The following is a 24,920-nucleotide window of genomic DNA, read 5'->3' as shown; positions in this document are numbered from 1 at the left end:
GCGAAACGCTCTGCATCTCTAGCAGAATGCTCAGCTTCTCTCACTGAACGTTCCGCTTCTTTGGATCCAATACTTTCCTCCAATTTAGCGAAACGCTCTGCGTCTCTAGCAGGACGCTCAGCTTCCCTCGCTGAATGTTCCGCTTCTTGCTCAGCTTCTCTCGCTGAATGCTCCACTTCTTTTAATCTACTTTCTTTAACCAATTCATCTTTAAATTGAGTAAGAATATTAATTAACAAGCTAGCATCCAAAGTATTGGTATTACTAGATTGCAACGTACTATCTCCAAACACAGTACCTGTATTCTGCGCTTCTACTAAGCTTACATTCACATCGACAGTTGTTTCTATATTATGAGCGGTATCACGAATACTTTCTTGCAAATTAACAGGATCTAATCCCGGATCTAGTCCCTCTACCACATTTCTCTGAACATTATGTTCACCAAATGGTAAATCTTCCATATCATCCATTCTATTTCTCCTACGTCTAGCCATTTATAAAGTTAATATAAATCATCACATGCTTTTTCAATAAATATACACACTTCCTACACTATGACACTATTATCAAGGTGACACAAAGAAACAACCCCTATCAAGATTTCTTTAGAAAAAATTAATTAAATACCTGAGGTCGATTCTTTTGCGTAGTAATCTCTAGTGAGGTCTCGTAAAGATGAGCAGTGAAGTACAGCGATCAGCTGTACTCTTGCGGTTCCATAGATCAGTGACGATGTGATTGGCTGCGCACTCGTAGACTCGAAGTCCAGCGTCGTCGCCTATTGGTTGCGCGGAATCGTCCTCTGCGTTGTCGGTCGTCTCCCCCAGCAAATGGAAAGACTTGCGTTTCTCGCGACCTGTTAAACAAGTAGTGCACGACGTTCTTCTTCCTAAGATTCTGTTCGGGCCTCAAATCCTGTAACAGCTTTAAATCTTGATTAGTTCGTCTTCTGATTGAGCCCCACGTTATAGGGCGTCATATACGTTTGTAGCGACCCTTTTTTCTATCCCGACTTCCGTATCTTGCATGAAAGTAGGAATGTTAATTTATCTATACATTGACTGGAATTGAGGGGTTTTGTTTTATCCTGGCTAGTTCTTAAATTAACCTCAGTGAGTCACTACGCGTATTGTCTTCCCAGTTCTGAAGGAAAAAACCATAAGTAAATTAATACTAGTGTTTTCAATAGATTCTCGTTCACTTGTTTCAGTTACTAGTCTGCAGTTTATTCTTGGTGAAAATCATGTAACTTAATTATTTATGAACCTAAATCAAAGTAAAGTTCAAGACGAATAGTCAGTTTCAAATTAACATGTTATTTTATTTAACAATAATTATTAATAAATCAGTTCATTCACACGATCACATTCAAAGGTTTTTTTTTTTGAATAAGTATCTAATCTGGAATCCCGTCAATATCAGAGATACTAAACAATGTTCTGTCACTTTCGATAAAAAGATTGTTCCCGTTTAATATCCGTAAACTGTCACGAACTATGATTACTAGTTGGGTGAAGTAAAGCTTTTCCACTATCACAATACAAAGTCGGAATCTGTCCAAAAATCGTTAATTCCGTAAAATATTTAAATCTTCACACACAGTGACGTTAAAGTCAGAGAGATTATTGATCGCCTCCCCATTCCTCTAATATGACAAAAGTTCTAATTCTGATCTGAAATTAATGCTTCCCATAAAACAATCTCGTTGCGATTTATACTTGCGCCCTGGTTTAATAAAGCTCCTATTGTTGCTTCCTAAAGCTGTACGTCCTAATTGACTTCAAACAGACTAGAGGATAGAGACTGGAGTATCATAATTGCATTGTATGCCTATTTATACTTTAGTAAACGCTATCTTTGGTGTTCAAGACCTACATTTTGTGACTGTAATATTGATTTTCTCATATATAAGAATAACTAATAATTTAACCATTTCTATCGTTTTCCCCCCCTCCCATGCTTCCAAAATTTATGATTAAAATTCTTTTCTTTTTGTATTATTTTTCTACTATAGATTTTCCTCTATTTGTCTCTCATTTCTATTTCTTAAATTACTACTTGTGGAGGGGCTTGGGACATTTTCTGAATTTGTATTTCGAGGGCATGGGAGCTAATTTGGTAGCTATTTTGGTTTATTAACACCGAGAGGCATTGTAGGTGTTACATCAGCAGCCTGCAGTGTATAGTGCACACCCAAACCATGATTACCCTGCAGTTCACACTTAGAACTACTTTCAGATTATTTCTTGATCGTCCCACTCTTGAATAGCAGGTGGAGTAAATGAACACCTAAATTTTCCAGTGCAAAATCTTATTTCTTTTATTTTGTTACGTTGGTCATTTCATCCTGTGTGGGTGGGAATCAACAAAATATTTTAGCATTCTGAGGAGAAAGTTGATGACTGAAATTTAAAGCAGGGAGTTTGCTGCAGTAAAAAAGTGTGTGTTTTAATGGTTCCCACTTGCATATTATGTCCATGACACGCTACCGCCTTGGTTTCTACAATAAAAAAATGAGCTGTGTAACTTTGAACTAGTTTGACGTCCTCCGTCAATTGTACCTGATAAGAATCCCGCATTGTGCAGCCACATTCCAGAAGAGGGCAGACAAGTGTAGTGTAGGCAGTCTCTTCAGTAGGCTTGTTGCATCTTCTAAGAGTTCTGCCAATACAGCGCAAACTGTAGTTCGTCTTCCCAACAACATTATCAGTGTTATCATTCCAATTTAAGTTGTTCATAATTGTGATCACAAGAAATTTAGTTGAATTGACAACTTTTAAATTTGTTTGATTTATTGTGCAACCACAATTTAAGGGACAGTTTTTAATACTGTGCCGAAGACCTTAAACTTTTTGTTGTTTAGGGTTAATTGCCGCTTTTTGTATGATACAGAATTTGGAATTCATTTTGATCTTAAGATTAATTTAAGTAGACAGTAAATGATAGCATCATCAGCAAACCACCGAAGAAGGCTGATCAGATTATCATCTAAATAGTTCATGTAGATTTGGGACAGCAGATGACCTATAACACTTTCTTGGGAAACCCTGGATATCACTTCTGTTTCACTTGATGAATTCCTTTCAGTCTCTACAAACAGTGACTTACAGGCAGGAAATTATGAATCCATTTGCATGACTGAGATGATGCTCCATAGGCATGCGATTTGATTAGAAGTCACTTTTGAGGAACTGTGTCAAAAGCCTACTGCAAATCTAGAAATATGGAATCAACATGAGATCCCCCAAAAACATCACTCATTACAGTGTATAAAGAGCCATTCGTAAAACAATGGAAACTCTGGAGTGGAATGTCAACAATATTAGTAAAAGGATAAAATGTTACTCACCATACAAATTGGCCTGTTGAGTTGCACACATTAACAGTGAAAAGACAGTTTTCTTTGAGGCATTTCATAATGTTTGAAAATAGTAAATGTTCCAAAATCCAACAGCAAATCAATGTCAGTGATCAGTGGAATACTTCTATTTCCTTTCTTGTGTATTAATGGGACCTGCCCAACTTTCCCATCTTTGGTACAGATTTTCATCAGATGAGTGGTTGTATACAATTGCTAAAAATAGGCATATTTCATTTGTTTGCTCTATAAGGAACCTAATTGTTTCTTCACTACACTGAGGGTATCTTCTTCTAAATTACTCATGGTGGCCGCTTTTATTAAAAAATTATTGTTATTATTCTGGTATGCTGACTGCATCTTCTTTGGTGAAGAATTTGAAACCATTTTTAGTAACTCCATTATAGTGTCAGTCATTGGTAACTTATCATTGCTACTGTGCTGTGAAAGTATCAATTGTATCTTGCTGCTGGTATACTGTTCATACAACCAAAACTGCTTTGGATTTCCTTCCAGATTTTGAGAACGAGGTTCATTAAAAGCATCTCACCTTTTAAGAGTGTCTCTCATTGAAGTCTATGCGAAATTTCAAATGTCTGTAAAACGTCGCCAATATTGGAGAGTTTGAGTTCTTTTAAAATCTGGCATACTATGTTTTTTGTTGCTTGTACATCACTGTCCTGATGTGTTTTGTGTATCATGGGGAGTGTTTCATCTCTTATTATTTACTTGGTGTAAATCTTTCAATTGCTATGAGTGCTATTCGTTAGATGTTTATATAATTAGTTTGAAAGGACTGGAGACTGTCCCTTAGGAAGTCAACAATCAATTTTTTATCTGCATTTTTAAATGATATATTTTGCATTTATTTTTGGCTGATTTTGATGTTAAAGTTTTCAGCTGCACGACAACAACCTTCTTCTCACTAATTCCAGTACTCGTCATGATATACACTCTATTTATTCAGGGCTATTTGTTGCTAAAAGCTCTAGTATGTTGTCGCAGCCGTTTACACTTCAAATGGACTCCTGAAATAATTACTGAAAATAATTTTCATAGAAAGTATTTAATACAATTTAGGATGATCTTTTATGCCTACCCTGAGGTGGAAGTTCATGAAGTGCTCAGGAGATCAGCATTTGTGTGCTGGGTATGGGCTAGGTGACCCTGAGTTTTCTGAGCTGGGGACTGGTAAGCACCACCAGACTGTCACCTTAAGCTCTGGGCATGCTTCAGTGACCTCTGTGCAACATGGCGGTGGAACATTGTGTGCCGCAGGGAATGGGGGTGTCTTGGTTTGACCACACTGATCATAAGGATGGTAAAAAGTGTATAAAAAAAACCCACTCTCAAGGTGTGCTGCACGCTGATGAGATGTAGGGCTCTTGAGGTGGAATGGTCTTTATGGGCAACCTCTGTGGTACCTGCTGCACCTCAGTTATATAAGGCTTAGTCAGGCAAGCGGGGATCTGTCTGAGTGAATTTTTATTTCCCTAGCTGCTAGTGGGACCAAGATGAAATCCTTTAAATTTCTTCTTCTTTCTCCCAGCAGAATGGGTAGGTCACTGGTAGGTACCAACGCCCAATCTAACAAGAGGGTTCATGTAGCCAGTCCTCCTGATTCATGGATTACGCAGAGTTCATCAGTATATAGGAACAGAATGCATGCTACTTGCTAGAATGTATTTCTGATTGTGAAACAGAAAGAGGGCAGCTTTGAGAAGGTTTTACCTTTTTATATACAAAAAGTTTTAGAGGGTATATCACAGGTACATTGAAATCACTCAAATGATTACGTAATGGAACACTGTTAATTGAAACTGCAAGTTACCAACAAGTGACCAACTTCCAGGAAGCTAAATGCCTTGGGGAATATGTCATAGAAATGGAGCTCCAGAACACCCTTAACTACCCAGCCATTTATCTTCGTCTGTGCATATGTGCACAGGTTGCCCAAACTCTTACATCGTAATATGTGTGAGTAATGAGTGGATGGGCAAATACCTATTAGGTACATTACATATGTAGATTGTGGACAGTTGAGAATGTGTGTCTCACGGGAAGCGTGCAAGGGATAAGTCCCTGCAGTCGCGCTATTCATCTGTGTCCTTGGTGGTTCTGCTGGATAGAACGTCTGCCATGTAAACAGGAGATCCCGGGTTCGAGTCCCAGTCGGGGCACACATTTTCAGCTGTCCATATCAAGGTATATCAACAACACATGTCGGCAGCTGAGGGTTTCAATTAATTATCATTTACAGGAAAGGTGTTGTGTCACAGAGAGACCTGGTTGACATTCCCAAGGAGGAATTGGAAGATGACTGCACTCAAGAAGGGATTGTTGATGTGCAAAATATACTGAATAGAGTGGATGGGATCTTGTAAAATCTGACTCCTTCATCCTTACCTTCAATAGCACAAAACACTCAGAGTATATCAAGGCAGGCTTCCTTCGCCTAAGTGTGCGGTCCTATGTCTCCAACCCAATGCATTCTTTTAAATGCCAGCACTTTAGGCACACCACCTTAGGATGTAAGAGTGAAGCCGCTTGTGGTAAATATGGTAAGGCCGCCCATTATGGAGATGGTTGCCCCTCTTCCGGTATCATGGTCCGATGATTTGGATGGCCTGTCAGAAAGTATGGATTAGATGACAGCCGGTAGGCAGCACCCCTATAACTCGTGACATCCGCTGTTGCCGCTGAAGTTCTGTGTGCACGCCATGCCCGCCACACCAGCCTATCGAGCTCACAGGGACTTTATAAAGCTGGCAGTGCATGGGCTCAGAAGTCAGTTGTGTTCCAACTGCACTCTGGTCTCTTACATTGTACCCATTGTTGTTCGGTTCCTGATTGTGCTATGTCTAGGCTTTCAATTTGGTTCACCTTTTGGACTTGCCATTCTGTCGTATCCTTCCATAGCTGTAGTTGTTATCTTTATTGTTGTCCATAGCTTTTTGTAGTTTTTGGCGACTCACCATCGACCACCTCGGCCGTTTGTCCTGCGTCTCCAAGTTGTGTCTGATTCCGGTTACAAGAATTGGTGATGAGGTAAAAGGTTCATGGTGCATTATGGACGTGAAACTCGTACAGCTCATGGAACAGCAACAGAAACAGCTGCTCCTGCAGCAGCAATTGCAGCAGTAGTTCAGTCAGCATTTCCAGCAGCAAACAGACCTTCTGCATCAGTAAATTCAGCTGCTGTCAGACAGATTACAAGGTGCAAGGTTCACAACACATTGCTACTATGGTCACCTCCCAGGTGGAGTCCTGCCCACCTATGTCTCCGCCATTTAACAATTCCAAGGAGGACTGGGACACGTATTTACAGTGCTTGTAATAGCAAACAGCACTTCACCACTTTTTGGGTTTCTGATGATGCTCTCCAGTGGTTGCTCTTCCTTTCTTGTGATTCCCTGGAGACGTTTTTCTTGCTTAAGAAGTTGGCTCTCCTCTCAAACCCAGTTGCACTCACTTTTGAGGAACTGTGTTTGCTGCTGTTGAACTATTATTCACAGTGGTTCCATGTGGTCACTTCGTGCCTCAAGTTCCATCAGTACCACAAGCAAATGGACCAGTCTTTTCGATTGTGGGTAATTGATTTGCAAGGTCTGAGTTGTCATTGTGATTTTACCTGTGCCTACCTGACTTGCAAAACCTTAGGTGCCAATTCCCTGATCCATGATGTGGTGGTCCAATTGGCTCCCAATCCAGAAGTTCGCATTGCAGCCCTCGAGATCAACAATCCTTCCTTGAAGGACATACTGAAAACTGCACTTTTTTGAGGTTGCGCAGGCAGCAAATGAACATCTTATGGTCTGCCCCCAGATTGCTGTGGGTCAATGACCGCCATGTGGTGGAATTCTCGCAAACCTTCTTCCCCACAGCATCGTTGTGATTCATTACTTTTGGACATGTCAATGACTTCTTAGCAGCCAGCCCTGCTGCTTCGAAGCAAACAGCGGGGTCTGCCTTCTTGTCCTGACTGTTGTGTGATGCATCAATGGGCAGGCTGCCCCAATTGTTGGGCGCACTGACCCATTGTGGCAAGGATTGATGTCTCCGAACTGTCTGCTGTCAGCCATCAGGTCAGTATAACCCCACTCCTAACTTGCATCACGGGACAGTGCATGAACTTCAGAGCATCATTCCACAGGGCAATCCTGATGTCCCAAAATTATTTATTGGTCTCACAATTGCTTGTCAGGATGTTTGTTTCCTAGTTGACACAGAAGCGACGGTTTCCCTGGTTAGTAACCCGACATCGGCTTGTCTGGGTTACCCAGCATTGACCCCGTCCTCTCGCAAGTTGGTTGCGTATGGTGACAGCTCTATTCCCCTCAGAGGTCAGTTCACCACTACAGCAACATATCAGATGGTTACGCGGCCTCTAACGCTGTATGTTGTCAACAGTCATTCAGCTGGCAATGTATTCAGCCTGGATGCGTTCTCACTGTTTGGGTTCTTCATCACAGGTGAAGTTCAGATCGTGTCGACACAGTCCCCTTCCAGGAACTTGGTGACCTTTATGCCTCTTTCGCATATCTGGGGTGTGCCGTCAATTTGGAGGCACATATTTCTTTATGTGCAGATGTGGTGCCCTGTTTCTGTCAAGCACATCCTCTTCCAGCCTCTTATGGATGGCCGTTAAGCTCGAACTTGATTGTATTCATGATGCTGGGGTCACAGATCTGGTCAAAACTAGTGCTTGGGTCTCACCCCCAGTCATGGTCCAGAAGCCAAATGGTTCTCTCCATCTTTGTGGAGATTTGAACTTTAAGATCAATGCCCAACCTCTGCTGGAAACCTACCCCGTACCTTGTCAAGAGGACCTCCTCTCAAAGCTTGTTGGAGGTGAATGTTTTTCTAAAACAGACCTTGCTGATGCTTGCTTACAGATTCCTCTAGATGAGGAATGACAAAGCATTGTAGTCATCAATATGACCTTTGACTTATAAAAATACAAGCATTTGCCTTTTGGGATCTCTTCTACTCCAGTGATTTTCCAGAGATACCTGGAACAGTTAATCATGTCCATCCCTTCTTGTACCATTTACCTTGATGACTTAATTGTTACAGGTACTACATGCCGAGACCACCTGCATAACCTATGTACCCTCTTTACTACATTGCATGATGCAGGGCTCAGGTGCCGTATGCAAAAATGCCAGTTTTTCCAGGAACAAGTGGACTACTTTAGTCACTTGCTCCCCACAGACAGGATTCAACCCACTGACTATAATCTTTCTACTATTGTCTCTCCCGTGTCCCCAAAACCTCCAAGAGTTGCAGACTTTTTTGGGGAAAGTGAATTATTATTCTAAGTTCCTTCTGCAGGGAGCACTCATTATGCATCCTCTCATCCAGTTGCAGAAGAAAGGCGTTGCATTTTGGTGGTCAGCAGCCTGTGAGCAGGCCTTCACACAGCTGAAGTACAAGTTATGTTCTGCACCCTACCTTAGTCCCTTTTCCCCATCATGCCCTCTTGTTCTGGCTGTGGACGGTCACATAAGTCTCAAAAACTCTTGACGTCTGCCCAATGCAATTACTCCGTGATTGAGAAAGAGGTGTTGGCAGTCATCTTTGCTCTGAAGAAATGAAATAGGTATACATGGTTGTGTACCTATTTGTGACCCAGTTTACTCTCGTTATGGACCATAAACCATTAGTGGCACTGTTTGGGTCACACTCTTGGGTACCAGAACAGACAGCCCAAATGCTTCAGCATTGGGCTCTTTTCCTTAGATTCTACAATTCAATGTCAAGTACAAACCTAGTGTACAACATGCAAACGCTGATGCCCTCTCACGTTTACCCTCAGGACTAGACCCGGCATTGGACCATGGAGCCCTCGCATTTTCCACATTGATGTGGAATGACAACACACCTTGGATGGGTTTCCCAGTACCGCTACTCACCGTTCGACAGAGACATGCTGCGACCCTATCTTACAGCATGTCATACACTGTATACTCCATGGGTGGCCTACTTTTTTTTTTTGAAGTCATGTGCTCCCGAACTGCGGGTCCAGGCTTGCTTCTCTCATCATTTGTCCATTGCTCTGATGTGCTCCTACTGGATGCGGAGGTGAGTATCCACCGTGTTCTCATCCCAACTGTCTTATGTACTCATGTCTTGGGACTCTTCCATTGCGAGCTCTGGGATATGTTATGGATGAAAGCCCTTGCCAGGCAACCTGTCTACTGGCCAGGACTGAACAAGGACATGGAGGCTGTGGTATGCTGCTGTTCTGCCTGTGCTCACCATCAGGGTGCCCCGCCTCAGTCTTTCGCCTCCTCGCCTACTCCCCATCACTCTTGGGATCACATTCATCTAGAATTTGCTGGTCCCTTCCTCGGCTCGATGTGGCTTATTGTTGTGGATGTTTATTCAAACATTCAGCATGGAGTCCACCACCACAGCTGCCACACTTAAAGCCCTTCTGCAGATTCTTGCCATTGGAGGCCTTCCCCACACCATCATAACTGCCATTGGCCCCCAGTTCACAGCTACAGCTTTTGAATGGTTCTGTGCTGCTAATGCCATCAAACACCTATGTAGCTGACCATTTCAGCCCCCCTCCAGTGGCGAAGTGGAGCGGATGGTGTGCAAATTTAAGCAACAAATGTTGAAGGTCTTGGGTGAATCTACCACGAAAGCAGCACTCACGAAGTTCCTGAGCGCTGAGAAGTCCATCTCTGTCCATGACTGCAGCCCAGCAGAACTCCTCCCTGGTTGACTGTTGTGTACCCTCTTTCATCTCCTGGCATCCCAACCTAAGGAACCCCAGACCTGACGTACTGGACAGTAACCTCCTGATTCGGCCGTTTGGACATGTTCTTATGGGGCAAAACCCTCCTTGATGACAGCTATGGTAGTGTTCACTCATGGACGGCACCTTACAACAGTTGATACCCTGAAAGATTTGGAGCGTTGGAACTTGAACCAACTTCATCCCCACATCCAGCCTACCCCTCCAGTAGTGGATTGCTCTTAGTTGGAGTTGCTGCCCTCCCACGTCCCTCCATCTCACGAGTACCATTTGCGCTCCAGGACACTGTTGGCAGCTCCCATAGGCACAGGTATGGAGGTCGAGACATTACCACAGCCTCCGTCTGCTCCAGGGTCATCCCCCACTGCAGTTCCCTGGCACAGAGCACGAAGTTTCACATTTCTTCTCACAAGTGGTGGCCTCCACTGCCAGGACACCACCTGTTCACCTCCCAAAAAATCGGCCAGGGCGTTTCAGGCCTTATGTCTCCATTTTTTTTGGGGGGGGGGGGTCTGATATTCCAGTCTGACCATTTAGACAGCCTGCCAGAAGGCGTGGACATAGAGGACAACTGCAAGGCAGCGCCCCTATAACCTGTGACCAAGCTGTCACTGCCATAGTGCTGTGCACAGGCCACGCCTGCTGCACTGGCCTATCGATGCTCAAAGGGACCCTATTAAGCTGGCAATGCAGGGACTCAGAATTCAGTTGTGTTTCGACTGTGCTCTGGTTGCTTATGTCATACCTATCATTGCTTGTTTCATGACCTTTCTATGTCTAGGCTTCCGATTTGGTTCACTCTTCAGACTTGTCATTGTGTTGTATCTGTCTATAGCTTTAGTTGTCATCTTAGTTGTAGTCGATAGCTGTTGTCTTTCTGTGGTTTTGGCGAGTCACCGTCCATGCCCTCGGCTGGTCGGCCTACCTCTCCGAGTCGTGTTGGATTCCAGTTACGAAACCTCTCCTCCAAAGTGTGTAAATTGGTCAATGTATCAATGTGTCTGGAGTATTGACTGCAGTGTCTTCTTTGAAGGAAGGAAGATGTAGGAGATTAAACCTTCAAAAGGCCAAGATGATCTGTAAGGCCATTTTTTGCTTCAGCTCTTAAAAAGTCTTTTTTGACAGTCAACACTTCTACACAAGACAGAGTATGATAAAAAAATCTGTCACTGCCTACACAGTTGCTGTGGTAGGTTCTAGAAAACCCTCCCAGATCAAGAAAGCAAATGAGAAATTTCCACCATAGGCAAAAACAGGTGGTAGACTGTCAGGTAACGTTGATGTTATTCGATTTCATGGTTCTACCGCTTCTGCTTCAGAGAAGATGTACAGTGAAGACTTCCCTGGGGAACCAAGGCTGAACCTCCACCTGTTGCGGGCTCCCCACTCTGGTGGAAAGAAAGGGTGAAAGTGCAACCCCTGTGATAAATGGCTCCTGTACTGCAGTGGAATGTTTATGGGTTCAGGACTCATGTGGAGGAACTGAAACTCCTGGCATAGGCACACCCCCTGTGCTTGTGTTTACAGGAGAAACCTTTCACAGCCACTGATGCCCCTGTGCTATGGGGTTGTGCCTTCCACCAATAGGATGAGCTGACTAGGGAAAGAGCCAAGGGAGAGGTTGTTGTGTTTGTCAATAACACACACCACTCTTCTGCTCTGTCTGTGGTTACTGACCTACAAGTAGTAGCCATTGCTGTTCATGTGGGTCAGAAGGTCACTATCTGCTCCCTGTATCACCTCTGCAGAATGTGTTGGGCTGAGGCTCATGCAGGGCTTACTACACAACTGCCCCACCTATTTCTAGTACTAGATGATTTCAATGCCCATAATGTAATATGGTGCTCAAACTATACCTACCTGAGGGGTTGAGTTTTGGAGAACCTCATTCTGTATAAGAGCTGTGCATCCTCAACGCAGGCCCACTCATGTCTCAGCTGCTACTGAGTCATTCTCAGCCATCGACCTCTCCTATTGCTCTCCAGCCCCTTGAAGCAACTGATGATCTTCATTCCAGAGAGTGTGGACCACATTACACGAATGATCCATCATGCTGCTGACATGTCCATCCCCAAGTCTTCAGGTCATCGTAGGAGGCAACATGTACCTTGATGGACTGATGAGTGTCGTAAAGCAATCTGGGACTGGCAAGCGATTCTTCTATGGTTTAAATGCTGCCCAACAGCAGCCAGCCTACAGCCTTTCAAGTCACGAGAACTAAGACTCTATGCATAATTAAGGACAGCAAGAAAAACTCATGGCAAGTTTCCTGAACTCTATTGACAACCATTTGAATTCGTCGACAAAAGCATGGGAAGCCATCAGGAGGATTTCAGAAAAACACAGTTGTTTACCAATGGCAGCAATGCTGAAATGGGGATGTCAACAAGCAACGTGCAGAGACATCGCTCAGACAAGGACAGAGCACTTTGCAGTGACTGCTGCCAGTGCCAATCAGGATCTGGCATTTTGCTACTACTGTACAAATGTTTCAAAGAGGATTGAAAAGACATTTAAGGCGATGACTGTCCTGGACACCCGAGCACTTCAGTTACTTATGACAATGCAGAAAAAGTAAAGTACACGTTTCTAGAAAAGTGCCGAATCATCATGAGAGAGGTTGCTGATGATGTCAGCATAATTTTGAACAAAAACCTTTGCCATGTAGATATTGCTCAGGAACTGCTTAATGAAGTTGACAACACTCCAGAGCTTCTAAAGAAGGTTGTAACAAGTGAAAAAAGATGGGTATGTGAGTATGGCATTGAAAGTAAGGCCCAGTCATCCCAATGGAAATTGCCTGAAGAGCCAAGATTGCCAAAAATTTGACAAGTTCAATCATATGTGTAGTTTCTTGTCACTGTTTTCTTTGATTACAATGTGATAGTGCATCATGAATTTCTGTCTTATGGTTGTACAGTCAATAAGGAATACTACCTGGAAGTTATGTGCCATTTGTGTGGAGCAATCCTGTAAAAATTATCAGAATTGTGGCAAAACTGCTGGTGGAAATTGTATCATGATAATGCTCCCACTTACGCCTCAATGCTTCTTCTTGATATTTTTTTTTTCAAAAAACAAAACCATTGTGTTGCCTCAGCTACAGTATTCACCAGAAAGGGCTCACTGTGACTTCTTTCTATTCCCGAAACTGAAGAGAACCACAAAAAGATGTCGTTTTGCCATCACTGATGATATAAAAACAGAATTGCTGAAGGAGCTGAACACCGTAATGAAAAGTGAGTTAAAAGCGCTTTCAAGATTGGAAAAAATTCTGGCACAAGTGTATTTTATGTGAGGGAGATTACTTTGAAGGGGACAAGGTTGATTTTGGGAATAAATAAAAATTCCTGTTATAAATAAAATTTCCTGTTACTTTTTGATCACACCTTGTATATTGTAACACAAACTCGAATATTGATATAGTCAACATGAAAAATGTGTTCGATTTGATTTAATTTGATTAATGCAGGAAACAAAAACAACAGTGGTCTTAGTCCACTGTTGCCCTCTTTGAAACTGAATCTATTGTGTGGTTTTGCTCCCTGAGGTAGTAAAGCCAACCAGTACCCTTAAGCTGGAGACTCGTTACTAGTTCTTTACTACACATGATTTCTTCAGACTCTACTGAGCTGAGTATTCTGTGTCTTGTGCCCTCCATAGCTTTGTACTGGAAAATTAGATGTGGTACAGTTTCATCCTCCTCACCACACAGTCTACAGTTAGTGTCTTCTTTCTCTATACCCACCATGTGTAGGTTTTTCTTAAAGTTTCCATCCCATGCTAGTCATGAGTTCTACAATGAGTTTAATCTGTTCCTGCTCAAGTTCAGGATTATAGAATTTCTCTCAAAACATTGCTTCGGCACCATTAGCTTGCCCCGTTCTTGTTTTTGATTTATAGTCTAATACTGTACGTGTTGCCTCGTGATCCAGCTACATAGTTTTGGTTTTATGTTCACCTTAGTGATAGTTAGGACAGGTTACGGTCCAGTAAATGGAGTCAGCATGCTACAGGGTATGGTCCAATAGATGAAGCCGTCGTGCTAGTCCTGGCCAGCCTATCAGCATGTTCACCACCACTAATTCCTGAGTGACCAGGGACCCACAGCAGGTTTACCCTGTTACTATCCCCTAGTCTCCCAAGACCATCGTGGCATTCTGCAATAATCTTTGATCTCACTGCAGGGGCTGACAGAGATTTCAAAGCTGTTTGGGTGTCTGAATAGTTGTAGATGCTACGATTATTGTGTTTAAATTAAACATGAAGTCTTAGGATCTAGGTGTTTAAAACAAATTCACCAACACGTGATTTTTCTCAGATATGAAGGAAGTACCAATTTTTGGCTTAAATATATAATTAAGGTATGAAATGTGTTGATTGTGTACTTAACTGGTTTAGTGGCACCTTCTACACTAGCATGCCAAAGGTGCACACTATAAGGTTAATGTATCCCACTAAAACAACGAAAAATATGGAGTACAACAAAGCATGTCTTCCAAATGAGACAGCTAACAATGTGCCAATCGTTCTTGTCCTTTTTGTAAAGTCTAACTATAGTTCTTAGGTGCAGCTAGGAACTTTGAACATTAGGAACATGAAGACCTGCCCTATGATCATGCCGCCTTCTTGGAGAAAAAGTCCATTTTGACATCGCATAGACCGTGAGATTGTGACAGTGCGACTAAAACACAAGGATCCATCAGTACTGCTATATGTGGCATACTCACTGGATCCCTGTCCCTCTTCAGAACAGTGTGTTGTTGTTTTATGAGGAGGAGGCAGCAGAGCTGCATGCTGTGCATCATACACTATGTTGTAGTTACTCTAGTCACTGGCTGGCTGGGTACTAGCCACAGATTCGAGTCCCATTCTTCTGCAGTTGCTTATGGTTTAACATTTCTGAATTATGGAAGGTTCTAGGAAGTATTGTCATATTGAATATTGTAATTTACCTCTACATGTGTATAAATAAGAACAATCCGTGCTGAGGCCAGCAGTTCAGCTATATCTGTACTTTCCTGTGTGCTCAGTGACATTATTTTGGTTTGATAACCGTGCTGTTGCAGCAGACACTCAATTCTGGATTCTACACGACAATACCATACTATGCACATTATGAGACCATTTAACCAACTGTCATCTAAAGACCTCCAGGTGGCTAACCACAGCCTGCAAATCAAAACATTTCCAAATTGGTCGTTATACTTTTAGTTGCAGCTTACAATTGTTGACACACGATAGTAGAATGTGGTAGAAGTAGTGACACCAAATGCAAATAATTATTTTTGTTCATCTTTTTTTAAAACTTTACACAAAGTTTGATTCTGTGTCTGAAGGTCTGTGGTCCAATCCATGGGTTGCCATAGAATTCTTTCCGTGACTTTCTCCTCGGGAAATGTTTTAACACATGTGAAGATAATCAAGTAGATATCATTCCACATAAAATTTGAGATCTATTCATTCATTCGTGCATTGTGTTCTGAAAATTCTATCATGAGGGAGGACCTTCAGGGGTGTGGAGTCAGTCAAGTCATACATTAACTGTCAGAAGCAATTGTAGTCTACCTCTGTCTCTGTAAAATGTACTATCAACAAATAATGACTAGTACTAATACCCTTATCGTTGACTGAGTGACCCAGGTTTCAGGTCAGAGCAAGGAAATGGCATACACCTCCAATAAGGACATTCCTCAGAAAGAATTGTGGTGTTTAAGATTCTCTTTGTGTTGTCAGTTTTACTTTGCTCCCCTCACTTAATCGCCACAAGCCCCCACTTGCTGCCTTTTCATTTCTCTTCCTACCCCTTCATTCTCCTCTCTCCCCCTGCATCTCTCCCTTTCTTCTCATTTCTAGTGACTAAAAAGGTGACACATTGGTTAAAACACTGTACTTGTACTCATGAGAGTGAGTTTTGCAATCCTATACAGCTATGTTGTTTCACGTTTCTCAAAATTACTTAGAGTGAATACAATAATAAAGCGATAGTTAATGTCCTCCTGCAACTTCATGTGTATGAGGCCATGGTCTTAAGCCTTAGCCATCCTTCCTTCATTGCCTTTTCTTTCACTGTCTTGCTCCTTGTAAATCTGAAAGCAGTTTCTGATTAAGATCCATAAATGTATGACTTAAGATTTTATCTTAACAAAAGTGCAATTCTAACTTGCAGATGGAGACATTAAGGATTTAAGAACTTATGAAGGAGAAACACCACTTTTCTTGTCTGTTAATCCAGAATCTAAACTTGTTGTAATGAAAATTCTTTTGAATCACTCAGCAAATGTGAATCTTGGCAACAATGAAGAGTTCACACCATTACATAAAGGTAAAGTTTGAGCAAAGTATCATACGTGTTTTTCTGCTGTAATTCTTGATTTATTATGTTTTGATTTTTTTTTAAAAATTATCTTCAGCTTGTTTACCTTTCTCCCTTCACACTGAAGAAGAACCATCAATTTCATTATTGTCACCCTTCATTTTATTTTAACTAAATGAGTAATACATTTTGCCTTGGATTCAGTTTAATTAAATATTTTTTATTGAGTAATATCAGTTGGAGGGTTATGTGATGAAATTGTAACTCCATGTACAATCTATCTCCCTGATGCGTATATGTGAACTTCACCTTGTAATCAATTTAGCAGTTGAGCTAAAGACAGTTCTTATAATGATTTTCCACTTGTTTTTCATCATTTACGTTCTTGCATGCATCCTCCTTGCTCTCCAAGGTACTCTCAACCATGACACCCAAAAAACAAGCACTCTGCCACAGCAGGTGGAGAGGTTTGCTCGCATTTGCACCTTGGTGGTGCCTGGAGCTGACGTGACTTACACTTCATCAGCACATACATAAAATGAGAGCATGCACAATGGGATGATCTACACTTAGTAACAACCTAAGCCATGTTTTCACTTCTCATGAACATCTTTTGCCTAAGAGAATAAGAGTGAAACATGTCATTCCGAAGAATCCCATTTAACACCATGTGGTTCTAATTTTTTAATAATATATTTTATGACTTTAGGTTTTTGCCATGGTTTGATGTTTCTTTTATTTTGTTTATGTGTGTAAAAAATGAAAGCAGAATTAAACCACTATGTATATTACAATCATTAGATGGAGGAATATGGAATTTCATTGTAGGCTACCACTTGTTTTATAGACAGTATATGGCAGAAAATTATTGTGGCTATGTGCTGCACCACTATTAACTTGTTGTGTATAAGTTTTTCATTCATAGTAACAATGATGAAATGGTAACAGTGTCCGTTTGCTGGACAAATTAGCCTGAATCTTTGCCTGTCAGAAACTTAAACTCTGTTTTCCCTATCTTCTGTATAGAGAACTTTATTAATTTTATGTTATTTATAAACAACAACAAACAAAGACTGGCTCAAAGAATATGCATTGTGAGATATGTAGTTTATTAGTAACTTTTACAGTGTAAAAAATACAACACTGGGCAATCAATACAAATAATTAAATCCAGATGGTGTGTGCTTGGCAATACATGTAATTCAGCAAAGATAGGAACACAGTGAGGGGTAGATTATAACTTTTTTAAGCCCCACTGCTGATATTTGTTGTACAAAGTAAATTATGTGTTAATAAGACTGGAGGTTTGCCTATTTTCATGTCACTAAGTGAGGTGGTGCATTGGTTTAAACTGTCATCTCACAGGATGAGTTAGCTAACATTGACATGTTTTGTGATGTCACTTCCTGCTATTTCATGTCAATAAGCCATTGTGTCATTGAAACATAAAATTAAGTTCTGTGATATTTTGACAATGTGCCACGTGAAGCAGAACCAATAATAAGCAAGAACACTCTGTACGTCAATGCAGAACTTGTGAGATGCAATATTGTATTAGTCGTGTTCAGTTTAAGCCCATATTTCATGGGCTTTGTGTTATAACCTATTACTTTATACTTATTCTAAGCAACAGCCCATTGACTATCTCAAGAACATTTCATTATTGGTACTACTTTTTTCAATAAAATAGGAAACGTCATACTGATCGTTGAAAAATTTCCGTATTTGGTTACTTTCATGCTACAACTCACATATTAAGAAAAGTATGCCACTGTAAGGCATCTGTGCTTTTAAGTTTTGTTAAAAACATGTCCTTCTTGGTAAGATTTGTTGTAATTAAAATGACAATTAATAACATAATCAGTGATTAAAGCGTTCACAGAACTATAACATATGTACAGGGTCGCTGAAATCAGAACGTCAGTGTGTAGTATAATTGGTAGGGGTGCTATGTTGCAACACAGCGTATAGTGGGTTCACATCCTGTTGTAACCAGATGTTTTTCTTTGTCTTCACATTTTGTAAAAGGCTGTGGGACATTATTATTAAATTGGTAGAAACAATTTCTCTGATGTTTGATGTTATGCAAATATAGGTGCTCCCTCTCTCAGGAGTGAGTTTGTTTGATTTTGTGAACTTTTATAAGCTGCTGTCATTACTGATTCAACATGTCTATTTCCTTTTTAAATGATGACTAACTAACAACCTCAGCTGCCGACAGGTGTTGTTGTTATACCTCGATGTGGACAGCTGAAAATGTGTGCCCCGACCGGGACTCGAACCCGGGATCTCCTGCTTACATGGCAGACGCTCTATCCATCTGAGCCACCGAGGACACAGATGAATAGCGCGACTGCAGGGACTTATCCCTTGCACACCTCCCGTGAGACTCACATTCCCAACTGTCCACAATACTACATATGTATTGTACCTTATAGACATTTGCCAACCCACTCGTCACGGGAGGCGTGCAAGGAATAAGTCCCTGCAGTCGCACTATTCATCTGTGTCCTTGGTGGCTCAGATGGATAGAGCGTCTGCCATGTAAGCAGGAGATCCCGGGTTCGAGTGTCGGTCGGGGCACACATTTTCAGCTGTCCACAACGAGGTATAACAACAACACCTGTCGGCAGCTGAGGTTGTTAGTTAGTCATCATTTATCCAGGGAACAGCTGCACGGTCATCAACAGTAACTGTTCTTTCTAGAACTAGTTACTGTCTTCGTATATATAGTTAAAGGCTACCCAGCCATTGACCTTCGACTGTGCGAATGCGCACAGGTTGCCCAAACTCTTACGGGAATCGCCGAAGCATGCGCTAGTAATGAGTGGGTTGGCAAATGTCTATAAGGTACAATACATATGTGGTATTGTGGACAGTTGGGAATGTGAGAGTCACGGGAGGCGTGCAAGGGATAAGTCCCTGCAGTCGCACTATTCATCTGTGTCCTTGGTGGCTCAGATGGATAGAGCGTCTGCCTTGTAAGCAGGAGATCCCGGTTTCGAGTCCCGGTCGGGGCACACATTTTCAGCTGTCCACAACGAGGTATAACAACACCTGTCGGCAGCTGAGGTTGTTAGTTAGTCATCATTTATTCCAGGGAAAAGCTGCATGATCATCAACAGTAACTGTTCTTTCGAGAACTAGTTACTGTCTTCGTATATATAGTTAAAGGCTACCCAGCCATTGACCTTCATCTGTGCGAATGCGCACAGGTTGCCCAAACTCTTACGGGAATCGCCAAAGCGTGCGCGAGTAACGAGTGGGTTGGCAAATGTCTATAAGGTACAATACATATGTAGTATTGTGGACAGTTGGGAATGTGAGTCTCACGGGAGGCGTGCAAGGGATAAGTCCCTGCAGTCGCGCTATTCATCTGTGTCCTTGGTGGCTTAGATGGATAGAGCATCTGCCATGTAAGCAGGAGATCCTGGGTTCGAGTCCCGGTCGGGGCACACATATTCAGCTGTACACATCGAGGTATAAGAACAACACCTGTCGGCAGCTGAGGTTGTTAGTTAGTCATCATTTATTCCAGGGAAAAGCTGCACGGTCATCAACAGTAACTGTTCTTTTGAGAACTAGTTACTGTCTTCGTATATATATTTCCTTTTTGCCTTATTACATATTCATGGATTATTGAAGTTTTTATTTATGTACACTAAAGGCAGAACAACGTGTCTAGAATATCGATAAGGGATAAAATGTGTGTTTCAATAGAGCTAATGTATGAATTTTATGCCCAAACATTTCTGTAAAAAACTGCTTGGTTTGTGGGTCATACAAAGTCAATAACTGCCACTGGAGAGCACTAAGAGCACAAAATCATGGTGAACCAGCTCATCCAGTTTGCTGAAGTCACCGTGTCTCCTGACATTTGATTTCCCATTAGCATCAGTATCAACATTAGCTGCCTCGTCCCATGTGACAACTGCTTAAGACACGGCTGTCCTATTTGGAAGGACTAGGCTTCAGGTGGCTCACTGCATTTATAAGACTAGTCGTGGCTTTTCAGTAAAGAAGGTTCTCTTTTCTTCACTGTTTTTTTTCCTCATTTCATGAGTGAGTGCTTTATTTTTAACTAGTTGCTTTGAGATCGGTCTTCAGTCCTTCATGTTGTGTGCACCCAGTTTTTTGGAATCATCTAATGAGTGTCATCTGACAACGAAAGACCTTGTAGAGTAAATGTGTATGCAATTTGAGACTTCTCCAAGGTACATGAGTTTGAATTTTTCTTTCAGCTATTCTTTGAAAGCATTATTCAGTCACAGATTTTACTTTTAATCAGTGTACCATCCACGTAAACTTTAATGGGACTTTCCCCCCAAGGGATCAGCAGTTGATTTGTTAACATTCAGACTTGTCAGAATCTTGTCCAGCTATGGCTCCGTTGTTTTAAATCATAAACTATGATTTTTAATAGTAGTAATTGGTTGACGTTCTTGAATTTACATAGAAAATTCTACATTGAAGACATACTGAAGAAGTGCTGTGACTGTGTGTAAATGATAGTATGGCATAGTCCATATCAATTCAGGCAGGCTAGGAAAATATTTTACCTTTATAGTCATGGATGTTATTGAATTTAGCATATGTTAAAATGTAGGACTATGTAAGGAACATGTATTCTTTTGTTTTCTTCAAAAAAGTTTCTGCTCCGAGATACAGCTCTCCAAAGATGACACTGCACATATCATTTTGAACATGTGAATTTTGGAAAAAAATTTAAAATGCTGTATCTCTGGAACAGTTCTAGATATTTTATTGGGATTATTTTTTATTTGAAAGATAATTGCATTATGATTACAAAGAAATCCTCCATTTGGACTTATCTGTCAAAGTTCTTTTACTAAAGCGTTCTGAACTTTATGTACAGTTTATGGAAGATTTCTTTCTTTCTTTTTTTTTCTCAGAAATGCCAATCCATAAAATTTTGATCTTTTGTCTGTTGATTAGTACCAAATAGTCCTACAGTCCCTAAAAAGGAGAGCTTCCAATTTTAGGTTAAATAGGTTTTATTAACAATTGAAATTTTTACCATACATAAAACCTGTTTTGTTATCATGTTATCACATGACAGGCTCATAAAAGTCAGAACTTAGCCTTATTTAACATAATTTTAGTTTTGAAAGATGAGTAAGAGACTCTTTTTCAAGCATTTTAAATGTACGTGAAAGGTCCAAAGACTTAAAGGTTTAAATTTATACAACTTCTGTGCGCTATGTTTTGTATTGAAATTAGCCAGTCATTGAACTAAAAATGTGTTCCACTGCTTCAGTATCTTCCTTTGATACAGAGTGGTGCCTTCCTGTTGAACCAATGGGGAACACATGTGATGTGTTACGACAGCAAAAGGAACCTGTGATCATTGAAGGTACTGTAGTTTACTTATTTAATATTTACCATTAGATATCAGTTTAATTTTTCGTCAAAAGTTATCCTAAACCATATTCTGAAATAGTGTCTCGTTTCTCTACTAGGCAGTGCCACAAGTTCCTCCAAAAATCGTAACACAACACACACACAAATGTAATACTTACTAATGTAAATCCACCCGATGATGGAGGTTTAAACCTTCGAAACGCGTCGTGGAAATAAATAAAACGGTGACTGGTAACAGTGAACTTATTGTTTCATTTAATGACTTACTCAATTCGAACAGCTGGTAATGATTTTTAAAATGACTAGGAGTACCATCAGAAATAATGATGATCTTCTTTGCCCCTGTTTGCAGTTAAGAATTTTGTGTGTTGCTTGCAAAGCATGTGCTGAGCCATGTCCTGTGTCATGTCCACCCCAATAGCTGAATGGTCAACTTGATGGACTGCCATCCTAAGGGGCCCAGGCTGGATTCCCGGCTGGGTCGGGGATTTTCTCCTCTCAGGGACTGGGTGTTGTGTTGTCTTCATCATCATTTCATCACCATCCGGCACGCAGGCTGCCCCATGTAGCGTCGAATGTAATAAGACCTGCACCAAGGCGGTCGGACCTGCCTCGTAAGGGGCCTCCTGGTCAATGATGCCAAACGCTCATTTCATTTCCATGTCCTGTGTCATCACTTATAAGTGCAACACTTGTGTTCTTCTTTTGAAAATCTGTCACTCCGTAAAAACTGAAACCCAATCATTGCTTAAGTGATATCCTTGTACTTCTTGTGGTAGAATTAGACCAGTTCTCAGCAAAATCACAGTGAAACACTAAACATAGTTCTACAACCTGTACACACCCTTTCACTTCTGCAATGTGTTGTTGTTGCAATTTCTTCAGATGCTGGTGAGTTATTGCTTTCACTGACCGTTTACAAAGATCATTAATGAAACTGTCAAAGGCAACAGTTTTCTTAGTTAGTTTATTTTCCTCCCATGTCACATATGTAATTTCTGCATAGTTATCTGCTACATCTTTCAGGCCAACTGTCTGTAAAGACAGTCCTGCTTTTCCAGGGTAGTCACCACATTCTTGAAACAAACAAGTCTCTTGCTTTTCCTCACAGACTACTAATGACTTCACATGACCAGGCAAGGTGTCATATGTCACATGCTCCAGTAAGTTCTTCAAAGTTACCACACAAAGTTCAAAACTCCCACAGTACACACATAAACAGACATTTCTAGGTGGGTGTGGAACTACCCACTTAGGTCATAGTGCATAAAATTTTGATCTTCCAATATGTGAAGTTGTATAGTTACTCTTATAAATTGCAAAAGTTTCTTTAATACTGCAAGTCATGTACCTCTTCACTTTCACAACTTTTTGACCTTCAACTGTTATGGTTATAGTGTCTTTTTTGTTGGCACTCTGGCGAGAACAGTCCCATTTATCTTCCAGATAAAATGACTGCACTATTTGAACTTGAGCTGCTTCTACAGGACGACCACAATAGGGATCTGGTCTTCTAAAGACTCCTTTTACAGACCTCACATTTCTTGATATGTCTACCGTGTGCTTTGATACCGATGGAACATGATTCAAAGTTGTTTTCTTTGAAAATGTCTCTGGAATAATAGTTAAAATATGCACATTTTCACTGTAGGATGTGCAATATTCAATGGCTGAGTCCAAAATTCCTGGCAAGAGGTGCAAGAGTGCTTTGGTTCATTTTCTTCTGAAGGTGGAATTTCTACTTTGAAGAGTGTGGTCAGTTTTGCTGTAGTGTATTCATCCATAGCTTTAGTAATTTCTTTGGGCTTTCTTAATGCATAGAGCTTATGACTCAGCCTCACTGAACACCGTTTCTTAACAGGACTAAACCTACCTCTGTAGTTGACTGATTCAGGTTATTTAATTCTTGCTCTATTGATGCAAAATCTGCATCATCTGCACCATGGGAGGCTTCACCTTGTTCAGATGCTATCATTGTTGTTATTCTGTCAAAACATTTAGAACACAAAAAGTTGTCAGTGGAAACATCTTTACTCTGAAACAGAGTCTTCGAAAGAGAACACTTATTCCCAACCTAAACAAAGTCTATTTTTTTGTTTGTCTTATATGTCGTCTTTTATAGATAAGTGACTAGTCAGCTCACTTCACTCTCCCGTGGCCCAAGTCAGAAGACATTTCAAACAGTCTTTTTCACAAAACACACTGCAACTGTGTCAACTGGAAAATTCCTCACGAAAACACAGAACTCACTGGAAGGTCTCAGATTTCTTAGAAGCCTCTTCAGTAAACAAATTAACACTGAATAACTACAATACAGAAACCTGTAATGAACAACCACTTCAAAGAAACTGACAAGAAACTGCAACAAAGTGTAAGAAATATCTGTAACAATGAAAATGGAAATAAATAACTGAAACAAAGAAAGTGATAAGTAATAACTGCAACAAAGACAATAGATACAAACATTGTAACAAAGAAATTAGTAAGAAACAACTTCAGTGAAAAAAATTTGACTTTTCTGGATTTGCATTTAAAAAAAAAATTCTCTAAATTATAAAAAAATTCAAAAAGCAACAGTTAAAAAGCTTTGACAGATATGTCCAAAGTGAAGATACCATTGTAATCATGTGGCAATTGTATTAAAAAAAAAAAAAGAAAAAGAACTCTAACAAAATATTTAGAATTGTTACAGAGATACAGCATTTTAAATTTTTTTCCGAAATTCACATCTTCAAAACGGTGTTCGCAGTGTCATCTTTGGAGGCCTGTATCTCGGAGCAGGAATTTTTTTCGATAAAAGAAAATAATATGTGTTTCTTACTCACTCCTGAGTTTTAACATATGCTGAATTGAATAACATCCCAGACTATGAAGATAACCCCCTTTCCTGAAGTGATATGGATTATGCCATATAAATATCAAACCTGGCAGCTAGTGTGAACAGAATTCTGAGTAAATTTTACTTAATCACTAATGCACTGTCTTAGGATAGAAGTATCACTTCCCACATTCAGTTTTCCAAGTGCAGTATTAATTCTTCTTCTGTACTTCTAGCCATTTGTCAGAATCTCATAGGTGTAGTGCCTCTTTCA

At 40.7% G+C, this 24,920-nt stretch overlaps 1 protein-coding gene across 5 annotated transcripts in view; it reads left to right on the top strand.

The window, feature by feature from the left end:
- LOC126196030 (ankyrin repeat and SOCS box protein 3-like) overlaps window positions 1-24,920 on the top strand; it is a 293,727-nt gene that overhangs the window by 36,202 nt on the left and 232,605 nt on the right. For 3 of the 5 annotated variants that reach the window (XM_049934536.1, XM_049934535.1, XM_049934539.1), the window contains exons 3-4: window positions 16,300-16,455; window positions 21,725-21,820. In XM_049934536.1, coding sequence (XP_049790493.1) covers window positions 16,300-16,455; window positions 21,725-21,820 — 252 coding nt within the window. The remainder of the gene's footprint in view (window positions 1-16,299; window positions 16,456-21,724; window positions 21,821-24,920) is intronic. The other 2 variants (XM_049934537.1, XM_049934538.1) reach the window with 2 other exon arrangements.

The sequence above is a fragment of the Schistocerca nitens genome, chromosome 1, assembly GCF_023898315.1.
Source record: "Schistocerca nitens isolate TAMUIC-IGC-003100 chromosome 1, iqSchNite1.1, whole genome shotgun sequence".
Classification (NCBI taxonomy): domain Eukaryota; kingdom Metazoa; phylum Arthropoda; class Insecta; order Orthoptera; family Acrididae; genus Schistocerca; species Schistocerca nitens.
The sequence above is the reverse complement of the archived record's forward strand: the minus strand, read 5'-3'. Positions and strand labels throughout refer to the sequence as shown.